The following is a 13,863-nucleotide window of genomic DNA, read 5'->3' as shown; positions in this document are numbered from 1 at the left end:
CCCTGTAGCCACGTGTTTAAATGCTCTCTCTCCCTATTCCTCATCTCACTATCATGTGGCACGGGCAACAACCCAGAGATAACAACTCTGTTTGTTCTAGTTCTGAGCTTCCATCCTAGCTCCCTGAAAGCCTGCCTGACATCCTTGTCCCCTTTCCTACCTATGTCGTTAGTGCCAATGTGGACCACGACTTGGGGCTGCTCCCCCTCCCCCTAAGGACCCGGAAAACACGATCCGAGACATCACGTACCCTTGCACCTGGGAGGCAACATACCAAACGTGAGTCTCTCACGCTCCCACAAAATCTCCTATCTGTGCCCCTGACTATAGAGTCCCCAATTACTAATGCTCTGCTCCTCTCCCCACTTCCCTTCTGAGCAACAGGGACAGACTCCGTGCCAGAGGCCCGTACCCCATGGCTTACCCCTGGTAAGTCGTCCCCCCCCACAAGTATCCAAAGCGGTATACTTGTTTCTCAGGGGAACGACCGCAGGGGATCCCTGCACTGACTGCTTTTTCCCAGTCCCTCTTACAGTTACCCACCTATCTCCAATCTTTGGTGTAACTAATTCCCTGAAGCTGCTATCTATGACCCCTTCTGCCTCCCGAATGATCCGAAGTTGTTCCAACTCCAACTCCAGTTCCCTAACTCGGTCTTGGAGGAGCTGGAGATGGCAGCACTTCCTGCAGGTAAAATCAGCAGGGACACTAACTGCATCCCTCACCTCAAACATCCTGCAGGAGGAACATTGCACTCCCTTCCCTGCCATTCCTCTAACTTTCTACCAAGATCTGGCTAACTCATGGTCAACATCCTGTAATCTCTCCTTTAGTGCCAAAGGTGCTCTATTTTTTCAGCGCTTATTTCAACAGTTTTGGGAGGGGCTGTTGTATTTTCCTGTTTTTTATGGTTGATGTATGTAAATTTGTTCATTGTATTTTATAAATCGAAAAATGTTAATAAAAATATTTTAAAAAGAAAACAGATGTTGGAAATCTAAAGTGCAGCTAGTTAAGGAAACCAGAGAAATTTCCAAGAAGTCTGGAGTTAAGAGAACTGAGGAAACTGGGAACCGGAACAGTAAAACCAATGAGAGTTGAAGACATTGGATCATGAGAGGCCAGAAAGATATCTGCAGCAGTGCTAAGTATGTGGGAAATTACTACAGTTTGGGAGACATTATTTGAAATAGTTGTGGAAATCGGTGGCCAGATCTCAGAATTGTGCAAAAGCCTTTAAGACAACGGATATCTGAAGGGAGAGGTGTAAAACCGGAATGTGAAACCTTGATGGAAGCAGTGGAAGGAAAGCATAATAAAGTGCGACTTTTGACAGCGGTATTTGAAATCAGGTATGTGGAAGCCAGAGTTCAGTGAGATGAAGAGACGGCTCCTGGTATAGGAACCATCTGGAGGGGATTTTAAGGGGAAATCCGCAGATTTGGGTTCAGAGAGAAGTGTATCTTACCACAGTAGCTTAATATGATGGGGGGGTTCCTGCCGTTCTCGTCAGTGGGATCTCCTGGTTCCGCCAACGGCAAACCCCCGCTGTGGGGTTCCCGGCAGCAGGAGATGGATTGACTGAGAAATCCCATTGACAGCGGCGGTACCAGAAGATCCCACCACCAGCCAAAGGCAGGCTGTCTCCCGCCACTGAGCAACAATGCGTGGATTGTGCGGAAATCCCCTCTGTACATTGTAATCCATCGCAATCCTAAAACCTGTAGTATTATTGTTATTATTATTATAATTGTTAAGCTGGAGGGGAGTAAATGAGTCTCATAATCCAAATTTTTCATATTTAATAAATGTGTTTTTCTTGTCGTTGAAACTAATTAGTGGTTTTGGGACTCTGTTTTATTCTATTTATTTATTTTAAATTTAGTGTTCCCAATTCATTTTTAAGTTTTTCCAATTGCGGGGCAATTTAGCGTGGCCAATTCACCTACCTTGCACATCTTTGGGTTGTGGGGGCGAAACCCATGCAAACACAGGGAGAATGTGCAAACTCCACATGGACAGTGATCCAGAGCCAGGATCGAACCTGGGACCTCGGCGCCGTGAGGTAACAGAGCTAACCCACTGCGCCACCGTGCTGCCCGGGACTCTGTTTTATAACCAAATTTTATAAAAAGGTTATGGTCTTCTGAGCCCGAATTCCATTCTGGGATCTTCCCGTCCAGTTATATTTAAAAAATATTTTTATCCACGGCATTTTCACATATAGACACAAAATATCAGAAGAACAATCTGATACCCGCCTTCCCCATTTTAACCCCCTGACACCACCCCTCCCTCATGCTGACTCCTTAAAGAAATCGCTAAATGTCTTCCACTTCCGGGTGAACCCCTCTGCCGTCCCTTGCAGAGCGAACTTGACCTTTTGCAGCCTCAGGAAACCTGCCAGGTTGCTCACCCACACTCCCACTTTCAGCGGCTTCGAGCCCCACCACCTTAGCAAAATCCGTCCCCGGGTTATCAGGGAGGAAAAGGCCAAAACATCGGCCCCTCTTACCTCCTAGACTCCCCAGTCTTCCGACACCCCAAATATCGCCACCTCTGGACTCGGAACCACCCCCACACCCAGAACATTGACATCGGACATCACTTCCGAGAACCCCTGCCAGAATCCCTCAGTCTCAGACACGCCTAGAACATGTGGACGTGATTCGCGGGGCCCCCCTCCCCCCATGCACCACCCACACATATCCTCTACCCCCGCAAAGAATGGACTCACCCTCGCCACCGTCATCTGAGCCCTATGCACCACTTTAAACTGTATGAGGCTTAACCTTGCACACGACAAGGACGCATTCAACCTCCGCAAGGCATCCACCCACGTCTTGGCCCCCACCTCCCCTCCCAGCTTTTCCTCCCATTTGTGTTTACTATCCCCCCACCAGAGCTCCCTCCCATTCCATCAATTAGTTATAAATATCCAACCTTCCCCTACCCTATTTCATCCTGTAACAGCACCTTGTCCTGCAACCCCAGGAGCGGCAGCCTAGGAAAGGATGGCATCTCCTTCCTGACGAAGTCCCGAACCTGCAGGTACCCAAAACCATTCCCCTTGGGCAACTTATACACTTCGTCCAAGTCCTCCAGCCCTGCAAATGCCCTCTATAAACAAGTCCCCAAAGCGCTCAATTCCCACCTGCCGCCACCCCTAAACCTTACATCCAGCCCCACCGGCACAAAACCTATGCTTGTCGCAGATCGGTGCAGTCACTGAGGCACCCTCCAGCCCCAAATGCTCCCTCCACTGCCCCCACACCCTTACAGACGACACCACCACCGAACTCACGGAATACCTGGCTGGCAAGAATGGCAAAGACGCCAACAACAAAGTCCTCAAATTTGTTCCCCAAACGACATGGCCTCCATCCACCCCCACACCAACCACTCCCGCACGGCCCATTTCCTCACCATTGCAATATTTTTCGCCCAATAATAATTTATCATATTCGGCAATGTCTGCCCCCCCACCCCTGTTCCAAAAATGTCTGCCGCACCTGCAGGGCCTTCCCCACCCACACAAAACGGAAATCAGCTCATTGACTTTCCTAAAGAACGACTTGGGGTCAAAGATCGGGATGTTCTGAAACACAAACAGAAACCTAGGCAGCACTGTAACTTTCACTGTCTGCACCCAGGCTATCAGCGACAGCAGCACATCCCACCTCTCAAGGTCCGCCTTCATCTGCTCCACCAGTTGAGCCAAGTATAGTTTATGCAACTGCGTCCAGCTCCGTGACACCTGGATACCCAAATGCCTGAAACATGCCCCCATCACCCGAAACAACAACCCAATCTCCTTTCCTGCCCTCTGGCATTAATCGAGAACACCTCACTCTCACCCATGTTCAATTTATATCCCCAAAACCGGGATATAGGTCCCGCAAAACCTTCATAATAGCTCCAATGCTGCCCACCGGGTCCAAGATATATAACAGCAGGTCGTCCGCACACAGCGAGACCCTATGTTCAGCATCCTCCTCACCAATCCCTCGACACCCTAAACGCCATTGCCAACGTCTCTATCGCCCAGGCGAAAAGCAACGGGCACCCGGCTTCGTCCGACAGTGTAGCTCAAAGTACCCCAAAGTCACTCGGTTCGTCCGCACACTCGAAACAGGCGCCTTAACAGCCGGACCCAATTCAAAATTCCCTCCCCGAATCGTCCCAGCACCTCCAGCAAATACGCCCACTCCACCCGATCGAAAGCCTTCTTCGCGCCTATTGCCACCACGACCGCTACCTCCTGCCCCTCCGAAGGCATCATAATTACATTGAGTAGCCGCCACACATTTGTTGCCAACTGCCTTCCTTTCACAAAACCCGTCTGATCCTCACCTATCACCCCAGGAACACAATTCTCAATGCAAGCACCTTTGCCAATAACTTGTCATCTATATTCAATAAAGATATCGGGCGGTACAAACCACATTGCTCTCCCGTATCCTTACCCTTCTTTAAAATCAGGGAGAAGAAACCCTGCGACAATGTTGGGGTAGTTCCCCACTCTCCCTCGCTTCTTTATACGCCCTCACCAAGTGGCCCCAGGTCCACCCCAAACATTTTATAAAACTCTTATCGGGAACCCATCAGGCCCATCCCTTGCACCACCCCCATCACCTCTCTCAGTCCAATTGGGGTCCCCAGGCCCTGAGCCAGTCTCTCCTCCCCTTTGGGAAACTCCAACCCATCCAGGAACCACTGCATCCCCATCTCCCTGGTAAGGGGCTCTGACTTATAGAGCCTCATATAAAAGGCCTCAAACACCCCCATTCACCCACTCCGGGTCCATCATCACCTTACCCTTATCATCCCTAACTCTACTAATCTCCATTGCCGCCGCCTACTTCCTCAACAGATGGGTCAACATCCTGCTCGCCTTCTTCCTGTACTCATACACTGCCCCTCCGGCCTACCGCAGCTGCTTCACCCCCTTCCCCGTAGAAACTCGCCTAAATCCACTTGCAGCCTCTGCGTCTCCGTCAACAACCCTGCATCCAGCACCACCGAGTATCTCCTGTCCACCCTCAAAATCTCATCCACCAGCCTTGTCCTCTCCTCCTTCTCCCTGCGCGCCAGAATCAAATAAAACTCTCCTTGAACAACCGCCTTAAGTTCCTCCCACAACATGGCAGCTGTGACCTCCCCCATATCATTCAACTCCTTGTAGCCCCGAATGGCAGCCTGCACCCGCTCACACCCCATAATCTGCCAGCAACCCCACATCCAGCCTCTACTGCGGCTCTAGCGCCTCTCCCCGAGCCACCTGCAAATCCACCCAATGCGGTGCGTGGTGAGAAACCACAATTGCCGAATACTCGAGTCGTCCACTCCCGCCAGCAGTACCTTGTACACCATAAAAAAGTCAATCCGGGAGTACACCGGTGCACATTGGAGAAGTATGAGAAGTCCTTCACCCTTGGCCTCCCAAACCTCCACGGGTCCACCTCCTGCAATGTGCTCCATGAGTACCCTCAGTTCTTGCTACAGCTGACACCCTTGATGACTTGGGACTCGACTGATCCAAGCTCGGATCTATGACTCCGTTAAAATCAACTCCCATAATCAACCAATGAGAGTCCAAGTCCGGAATCTTCCCCAACACTCACCTCATAAAATCTACGTCATCCCCAATTCGGGGCATATTTACCAGAACCCCGACATCCCCTCCAGCTTCCCACTATCACATACCTCACCCCCAGATAGGCCACAATGCTCCCACCTCGAATGCAATACGCTTAATTGACCAACATCACCATCCCCCTTGTCTTCATATCCCTTTCTCAGCCTTGTCTGATCCCCCAAATTCAGGTGAGTTTCCTGCAAAATTAAAAAAATCTTTTTATTGGCATTTTCAAAATTATATACATTGCCGTTCGTTTTCATTTATTGTAGTCACAAAGGTTCCTTCTTAGGTTTCTCTATTTAGTCTGTCACCCTCTGGCTCAGGCTACAATCCTCCCTATCCCCCCCCCCAAGCTCCTCTCTCCATGACCCCCCTCTCTTCCTTCCCCCCCTTTTCACTGCTGCTCTCCATTTTTTCCACTGGGTTTTGCTATCTCACCTAGCTCCCCGGTCCTCCCTCGCTTTCCTCTATCTTGTCCTGGCTATTTCCCCATGGGTACTGGCTATTTATGTGTTGGTCACAAACAGGTCTCAGAACAGTCGGGTGAATGGCTCCCGTTTTGTGGAAGCCCTCTTCTGACTATGGATGGTGAATTTGATTTTCTCCATTTGGAGAAATTCTGATAGGTCGGACAGCCAGTCTGCAGCTTTAGGTGGTGCTGCTGACCTGCAGTCGAGCAGGATTCTACGGTGGTGATCAGGGGGGCAAAGAAGGGCACCACCCTCCTCCCCATGAAGAGATTTGGCTGGTCTGATATCCTGAAGACCGCCACTTTCAGGCATTGCTCCACCCTCATCCCCACCACTTTGGACATTGCCTCGAAGAAGGCTGTCCAGTATCCAGCAAGTCTGGCGTGAGACATGTGGGCGTGGTTGGCCGGGCCCCCTTGGCACCGTTCACATCTATCCTCCACCTCCGGGAACAACCTGCTCATTTGGGTTCTGGTCAAGTGGGCTCTACGTACCACTTTTAGCTGTGTAAGGTTGAGCCTCGCTCATGTGGAGGTAGAACTGACCCTGTGCAGTGCTTCGCTCCAGAATCCCCACCCTATTTTGAACCCGTCTTCCTCCCATTTCCTCTCTGTTGTGTCCAGTTCGGTGTCAGCCCTCTCTAGCAGTCGTTCGTACATGTCACTACAGTTCCCTCTGCCTAGGATGTCTGCGTCAAGTAGCTCTTCTAATAGTGTCTGTCGTGGTGGTCGTGTGTATGCCCTTGTCTCCTTCCGTAGGAAGTTTTTAAACTGCAGGCATCTGAGTTTGTTGCCTTTAGCTAGTTGGAATCTCTGAGCCAGTTCTTCCAATGTTGTGACCCTACAACATTATCCCTGCTCAGGATTAAAAAAAGTCAATCCAAGAATATACTTTGTGGACATGGGAAAAAAAAGAAAACTCCTTCCCTCTTGGCCGTCTGAACCATGGGTCTACTCACCCGATCTGCTCCATAAACCCCTTTAATTCCTTCGCTACGGCTGGCATCCTCCCTGTCCTAGATTCTGACCAGTCCAATCGTGGATCAATTGAAATCTTCCCCCATGATCGGATTAAGTGACTCTAGGTCCAGGATCTTACCGAACACCCACCTCATAAATTCCACATCATCCCAGTTTGGTGCATATACATTCACGAGTACTACCTGCATCCCCTCAAGCTTCCCACTCACCATAATGTACTTGCCCCCCATGTCTGACACGATTCTCCCTGCCTCAAATGCCACCCGTTTGTTAATCAGGATTGCGAACCCCTGGTCTTAAGAGTGCTGAGAAGTCGCACATCAGGTGGCTCTCCTCCCGCGAACCTGCAAAATAGCCTCCTTTCACTGGAAAATTGACTGGCGGGGAGAGTGCAGACGATCAAAATGAACATGCTGCCCAGGTACCTCTTTCTACTTAGATCCATATCCCCAAGGACTTTTTCAACTCACTGGACAAGCAGATTATGGCGTTCTTGTGGGGGGCAGGGGGAGGGGGGGAAAACAAGGATCCCAAAGAAGGTCTTTCAGAAAACGAAATCCAGGAGAGGGAATTAGCCCTCCCAAACCTGTAGTACTACCACTGGGCAGTGACAGCAGAAAGAATAAAGGGGTGGATAAAGGAGCCAGAAGCTGAGTGGGTGCTCGCGGAGGACTCTCTCCGAGCCCCAACCACGGTGGCATTCCCATGCCCAACCATGAAGTACTCAAACAGCCCAGTGGTGGTGGCAACACTCTAGTCGTGGAACCAACTGCGACAACATTTTGGCCGAAACGAAATGCCCGATAAAGCCCCCATTTGTAATAACCACCGGTTCGCCCGGCGCTCACTGACACCTCCTTTAAAAGGTGGAGGCAGGACAGGTGGGGAGACGGGGGGAGAACGGGACGGACAGACACTGACAGTTAGGCAGTAGGGTCACAGCACTGGACGAACTGACAGAATGCCTCCAACAGGGCAACGAATTCAGATACCTGCAGCTCAAAATCAGGACCAACAATGGTGGGAACCAGGAGGGAGAAAAGAGAGAACACAGGCGGGAAAGGCGACACAAGAGACCACAACAAACCCGGCAAGGGAAGAAAAGCCCCAAAAGAGCAAAAAGAAACAATGAAATAAACCCATCGAAATAGCAAAAAACGACCGTGACGTGTGCCCACCCCCCCCTGCAAAATTCTTATTGTTCTGTGTGTTTTTATATTTTGTTATGTATACCAAAAACCCAATGAAAACATTAAAGAATACATTTGTAGCACATATGAAATTGTAGCAGTCAGCACAAACTAGGGTTCCACAGCACGGCTCCTGTCCATCATACTATCATTTGCCTAAATCGTGGGCTAAATATGCACTTTGCATCATAGGCAACACAAGGTCAACCTAATAAATGATCGGTGACAAAAAGACCTGTGAAATTTGTCCAAGCTGACCTACTCTGTGGAAGGGGTTCTGTGCACATGGGGATATACATAGCAATTCATGTAGAAATATTCATTTTTTAAAAATATAAATTTATAGTAACCAATTATTTATTTTTTCCCAATTAAGGGGCAATTTAGCGTGGCCAATCCACCTAACCTGCACATCTTTGGGTTGTGGGGGTGAAACCCACGCAGGCATGGGGAGAATGTGCAAACTCCACATGGACAGTGACCCAGGTCCTCAGCGCCGCAGTCCCAGTGCTAACCATTGTGCCACATGCTACCTTATGTAGAAATATTCATGTGCAAGCACGCAAATGGATATTCTGTTGCAAACTGTTCCCAACTCAAAAGTGCAATTTCACAACTTTTGTCTTTATGTTGCTTAATAATGAAGACTCCTACCACAAATAAGGCCTTGTGTTATGGCATTGCATATCTGTTTGTCTGCCCTACATATGATGCAAAAAAAAACTTCACATAGAAGTCCAACATCTGGATGTGGGGCATATGAGAGGAATTACTGACACTCTTCCTGCAAGAGATTTGATTCAGACACCAGACTTGATTACATGCCCTCCCACCAGCATTAGTACTGCATCTCAGTTCTACTGCAGGAAACCCAGAGTTTAGTTGATGGAAGACAAAAAAACCCAAACATACATGGAAAAACATAGAGCTGAGCCGCTCAGTGAAGTAAGGCAATAAAAACCATAGTAGTAAGCTCTGAAACAGAAATGCCTTGAGAGAGGAAACACATGACAGGTAACCAAAGATACATGGAGGCAGGTACTGATATCTCCAAATCAGATCTATGCAGCACTTAACAAATATGTGATCTATGTGAACTATTCATAATGAGTATACTGTAGCTTTGATTTGCATTTTTACTATAAATCAAACAGTTGAACAATATTAACAAATCATAATCATGCTTTCCTCTTCACGGCACAGAATGGAAAGAGATTCTTCTCTTGAGGTTATTCAGTTTTTCCTCCATGACATTTAGCCAGCATTCAGTAATCCTCTTAATTCTTTATTTCAGGTCTTCTTTCCATAAAACCAGTTATTTTACAGAGAATTAAAATAGACTGCACCATTCATCAGCATAACAAATAATTAATGCTTACAGAATTTGTGGTGAAAACTCCACCAACTGGTACATTTGTGGAAGGGCAACCATCAGGAGGCTAGCTCTAAATTGATTTATAGTGCTAAGACTATATTAATTACATAGATGCACACTCTTATGGGGGAAGCTAGCACCCAGTAAAATCATCCCCTTTGCAGGGAAATTTTAAAACACTGTAGTTTGTTTTAATGCATATTCCTCAAATCAGATAAAAAATTACACATGACACATTTGAGATCCTTAGTTTGTAATGTAAAAAGTTACAAATGGAAATGCTTTCTGACAACAAACCAGTTCAATAAATAATCTTTAAAAAAAAACTTAAGTGAAAGCAATTGTTTTGAAGTATACATATCCTAAAAGTCACTAGGGAGATTGCTAACATCCGCTATTCTCCTCTTATTTAGGGTTATTTACATAATACCCAATCTGGGTATATTGCTACAAGCTCAGTAATAGAGGATCATTCCAGGAAATGTACACCATTATTTTCCTGTATTAAACTCTAGTGGCCTGACATTACAGTGTCATGATTCTTTGCAACATAGCGAAATTTCAATCAATATCATTTTCATCTACTTCAGAACAGTCCCTTTCATTTTCTTCATATATATCCTTGATCACAAGAATTCGCACAAGCAAATTTTCCAAGATGTCGCGGTCCATGGGGGTACTGGAATACCAAATGGGATCATCGGGAGTATTGGAGTGTTCTGGCTGCAGATAAAAGAGATCAGTTCTCTGTTGTAGATTTGGAGGGCTATGGAACAAAGAGCAATTTGTAAAACAGAGTCAAATACAAAACAGATTCTGATAAAATTATTTTCACATCCCCATTTTTATTCTAGATATAACGCACTCCACCAACAATGAAACCAAAGAGAAAATGCTGGAAAATCTCAGCAGGCTGGCAGCATCTGTAGGGAGAGGAAAGAGCTAACATTTAGAGTCCAGATGACCCGTTGTCAAAGCTAGAAGACAGAGATTGTGGGAAATATTTATGCTGTGGAGTGAGAATGAAAGATGAGTCACAGCCACAGAAATCCAGGGGAACGGGGTGCTATTGGCACAGAAACCATGGAGAAAGAGTGCTAATGGCAGTCCCCAGAGAGAACAAAAGGTGTGAAAGGCTAAACAGCAGAGAAACTATCAAAGGGTAAACTGTGACATATGTAGATGTGGGGGGGGGGGGGGGGGGGGGAGGAGGAGGAGGGGAAGGGGCACTGCCCATATGAAGTGGGGTACGAGGGGGCTTGAGGACCTGTAACAGGCGAGTTGGGGGTTGGTTGTGTCGGGAGGTCGGAGCGCCATTTGATCTCTTCATGCACTGGCAGGTGGGGCTACCAGAGGTGGGAATGAGCCCACTAATGCCGCCCAAAACGTGACTTTTTTCCCCCGTTAAATTACGTCCAATGTGTTTTCCAGCTGAGGGAGATGAGGTCGTTGTTGGATGGAGCCCAGAAAGGCAGTGAGTTTGAAGAAACTTTGAGAGAGGGAGAGAGAGAAGCAACTATTGAAGGCATTCAGCTAGAGTCTGAAGGGGTTCTAACCAGAGCCAGAATCTGTTCTGTAAGGCAAGTATTACTCTATGCCCTGCGAATGTTAAGCTGGATTTAGAGCTGTACGCCTCTTTTCTTGTTGTTTAATGGGAAATTGAGAAGTATTGTTATGGGGTAATTGCAAGCTGTTCTTTATCAGGTGTGAAGTTACAAGTTTATTATATTTATAATAAAGTTTTGTTTTAGAAACACCAAAAGCCTATTTTTTTTAATGCAATCAATCCTGGAGCGAATCATTCTTTTCACACGTCTTAAACTAAACTAAAATATTGGGGTTTCGGTCCAGTATCCTGGCCACTGTTGGAGTCTGGTCTGGATTGTAATAAATAGAAAATGCTGCAGCACTGACAATGCTGAGATTTGACCAAAATAACCATGGTGTCCTTGAGAAAAACTGAGGACAGAGCTGAAGGGAGAACATTTTTCAGGTTTTTAGAAAAAAATAAACTTGCTTGGAATAGTAATGCCAGACCATGCTATCAGGAAGAAACAAAGCCATGATGTTGTAGAAGACACCTGTTTTGTCAACACCACCAACCCCCACAAACCACTACCCCCACCCCCCCACAAATCTTCACTCTGGGGTCCACGCGCAGTCTGAGGTATTAAAATGGGATCACACCAGGAAAAAGATTGGTTGAAAGCCAAAACGCAAAGATCCAGTCATCATCATTCATTAAAGAAGCTTCGCAATCTTAATCTAGGACAATGTAATAATTAATTAAAAGGAATGAACATTCCAGAATGATTGCTTGCAAGGCGTATCAGTCCTTTTATTGGTCAGTATGGAGGAGGCTGTAATTTGTTTTGAGGTTGCAGGTGCATAGACCACATAAAGCTGGACTCAAGCCAGGAGCTGCTTGCTGCCTGGGTAGGTAGAACAGAAATGAAATGGAGCATACCTACAAGACACCATCTACAGTACCACACTCTAACCACATGGGAAGCAAGAGCAGAAAATGTTGACTGCTTGGAGGCTAACTACACTGTGATGAAACCTGTCATTATATCAAGAGGTCGACTCTCATGAGAGATCCGAGCAATAAAGCAAAGTCCACCAGACTGCTAGGTGGTGCACCAATAACTACTGTTTACAAAAAGTAAAAAGAATTTCTAGATATCCTTTGACACAGGGAATGTCAGGGCAAATATGAAGGGTCAAAAAGGCAACAGGCTCATCAGCAAAGAAATGCTCCATTAAGAACAAAGGCAGGGGATGTCATCACCTGCTAAAAACAGTTGGAGAGATGGGTTACACAGATCACAGCTGCTTAATCAATTAACTTCCCCCCATCATAAGGTCAGAGTTGAGGATGTTCACTGTTGAGTGCACAATGTTAGGCACCATTTACAGCTCCTCAGATACTGAAGTAGTCGGGTGTCCATATGCAGGAAGACTTACACAACTTTCGGGCTTGGGCTAGTAAATGGCAAGTAATATGTGCCACGAGTACCAACCAATGACCAACAAGAGTGCACCTAATCATTTCTCCTTGATATTTTCATTGCTGAACCCCCTATCACTAACATCCTGGAGATTACCACTGCGCAGGAATTTAATTAGACCAGTCACATAAATACTGTGGCTACAAGAACAAGTCAGAGGCTGGGAGTTCTATGGCGAGTGACTTACCTCTCGATTCAACAATCTACAGGGCACAAGCGACAAAATGCTCTTTTGATGTTGGGGGAGTGCGGCTCCAACAACACTCAAGAAGTTTGATGTCATCTTGCGCAAAGCAACCGACTTGATTGGTACCCCATCCACCACTTCAAAATTTAATTCCCTCCACCTAGAGGGAGCAGTGTGTACCATCTACAAGGTGCACTGCAGCAATTTGCTAAGCCTCCTTTGGCAATACCTTCTGAAGTGTTGGGTGCTCTGCCTCACAGATGAAGCAACACGGTTGTGAATGGTACAACGCAGTTTTATTTCAACCATCTATTTACATTGGTTAACTGTTCACTGAGGTGTGATCATGACCCTTGATTCTATGGACCTATTCCTAATTCTATCTTGTAGTGGTACTCAGCACATGGTGGCTGTCTGAGTGGCCTGCAATGAGCTCTGTGCCCTGAGCCATCTCCTGCTCGAGTGCCCAGGAAGTGTCGTGTTCCCTGTTTTGTACTGTGTATGCTCTTGCCTGTCGTGTTGTGTATGTTGATTGGTCCATTGATCTGTCCATCAATATGTATGCATGTATGTGCTATGATGTTAACCTGAATATCATGACATCCCCCATTTTTTTTACAAGAACATGTGCCTACGTGGTCATAAATAGAGATGTGTACTGAGTGTAGCTAAATGCTAGTGTGCAATATTTACAGCATGTACATGGGGCTAACTATATACTATAAACTATATAGAGGGATTTAATTTAAGAGCCGTGAGGTGATGATGCAGCTGTACAAAACTTTGGTAAGGCCACATTTGGAGTACTGTGTACAGTTCTGGTCGCCTCATTTTAGGAAGGATGTGGAAGCATTGGAAAAGGTGCAAAGAAGATTTACCAGGATGTTGCCTGGAATGGAGAGTAGGTCTTACGAGGAAAGGTTGAGGGTGCTAGGCCTTTTCTCATTAGAGCAGAGAAGGATGAGGGGCGACTTGATAGAGGTTTATAAGATGATCAGGGGAATAGATA

At 46.8% G+C, this 13,863-nt stretch overlaps 1 protein-coding gene across 4 annotated transcripts in view; it reads right to left on the bottom strand.

Annotated features, from left to right (window-relative positions):
* Positions 1–9,545: 9,545 nt before the first annotated feature.
* zmym2 (zinc finger, MYM-type 2) overlaps positions 9,546–13,863 on the bottom strand; it is a 237,603-nt gene continuing 233,285 nt past the window's right edge. For all 4 annotated transcript variants that reach the window (XM_072476815.1, XM_072476811.1, XM_072476814.1 and 1 more), the window contains one exon: positions 9,546–10,422. In XM_072476815.1, the coding sequence (XP_072332916.1) occupies positions 10,218–10,422 (205 nt within the window). In that variant the 3' untranslated portion in view covers positions 9,546–10,217. The remainder of the gene's footprint in view (positions 10,423–13,863) is intronic.

The sequence above is a fragment of the Scyliorhinus torazame genome, chromosome 15, assembly GCF_047496885.1.
Source record: "Scyliorhinus torazame isolate Kashiwa2021f chromosome 15, sScyTor2.1, whole genome shotgun sequence".
Classification (NCBI taxonomy): domain Eukaryota; kingdom Metazoa; phylum Chordata; class Chondrichthyes; order Carcharhiniformes; family Scyliorhinidae; genus Scyliorhinus; species Scyliorhinus torazame.
This window is presented reverse-complemented; position numbering and strand designations above follow the sequence as displayed.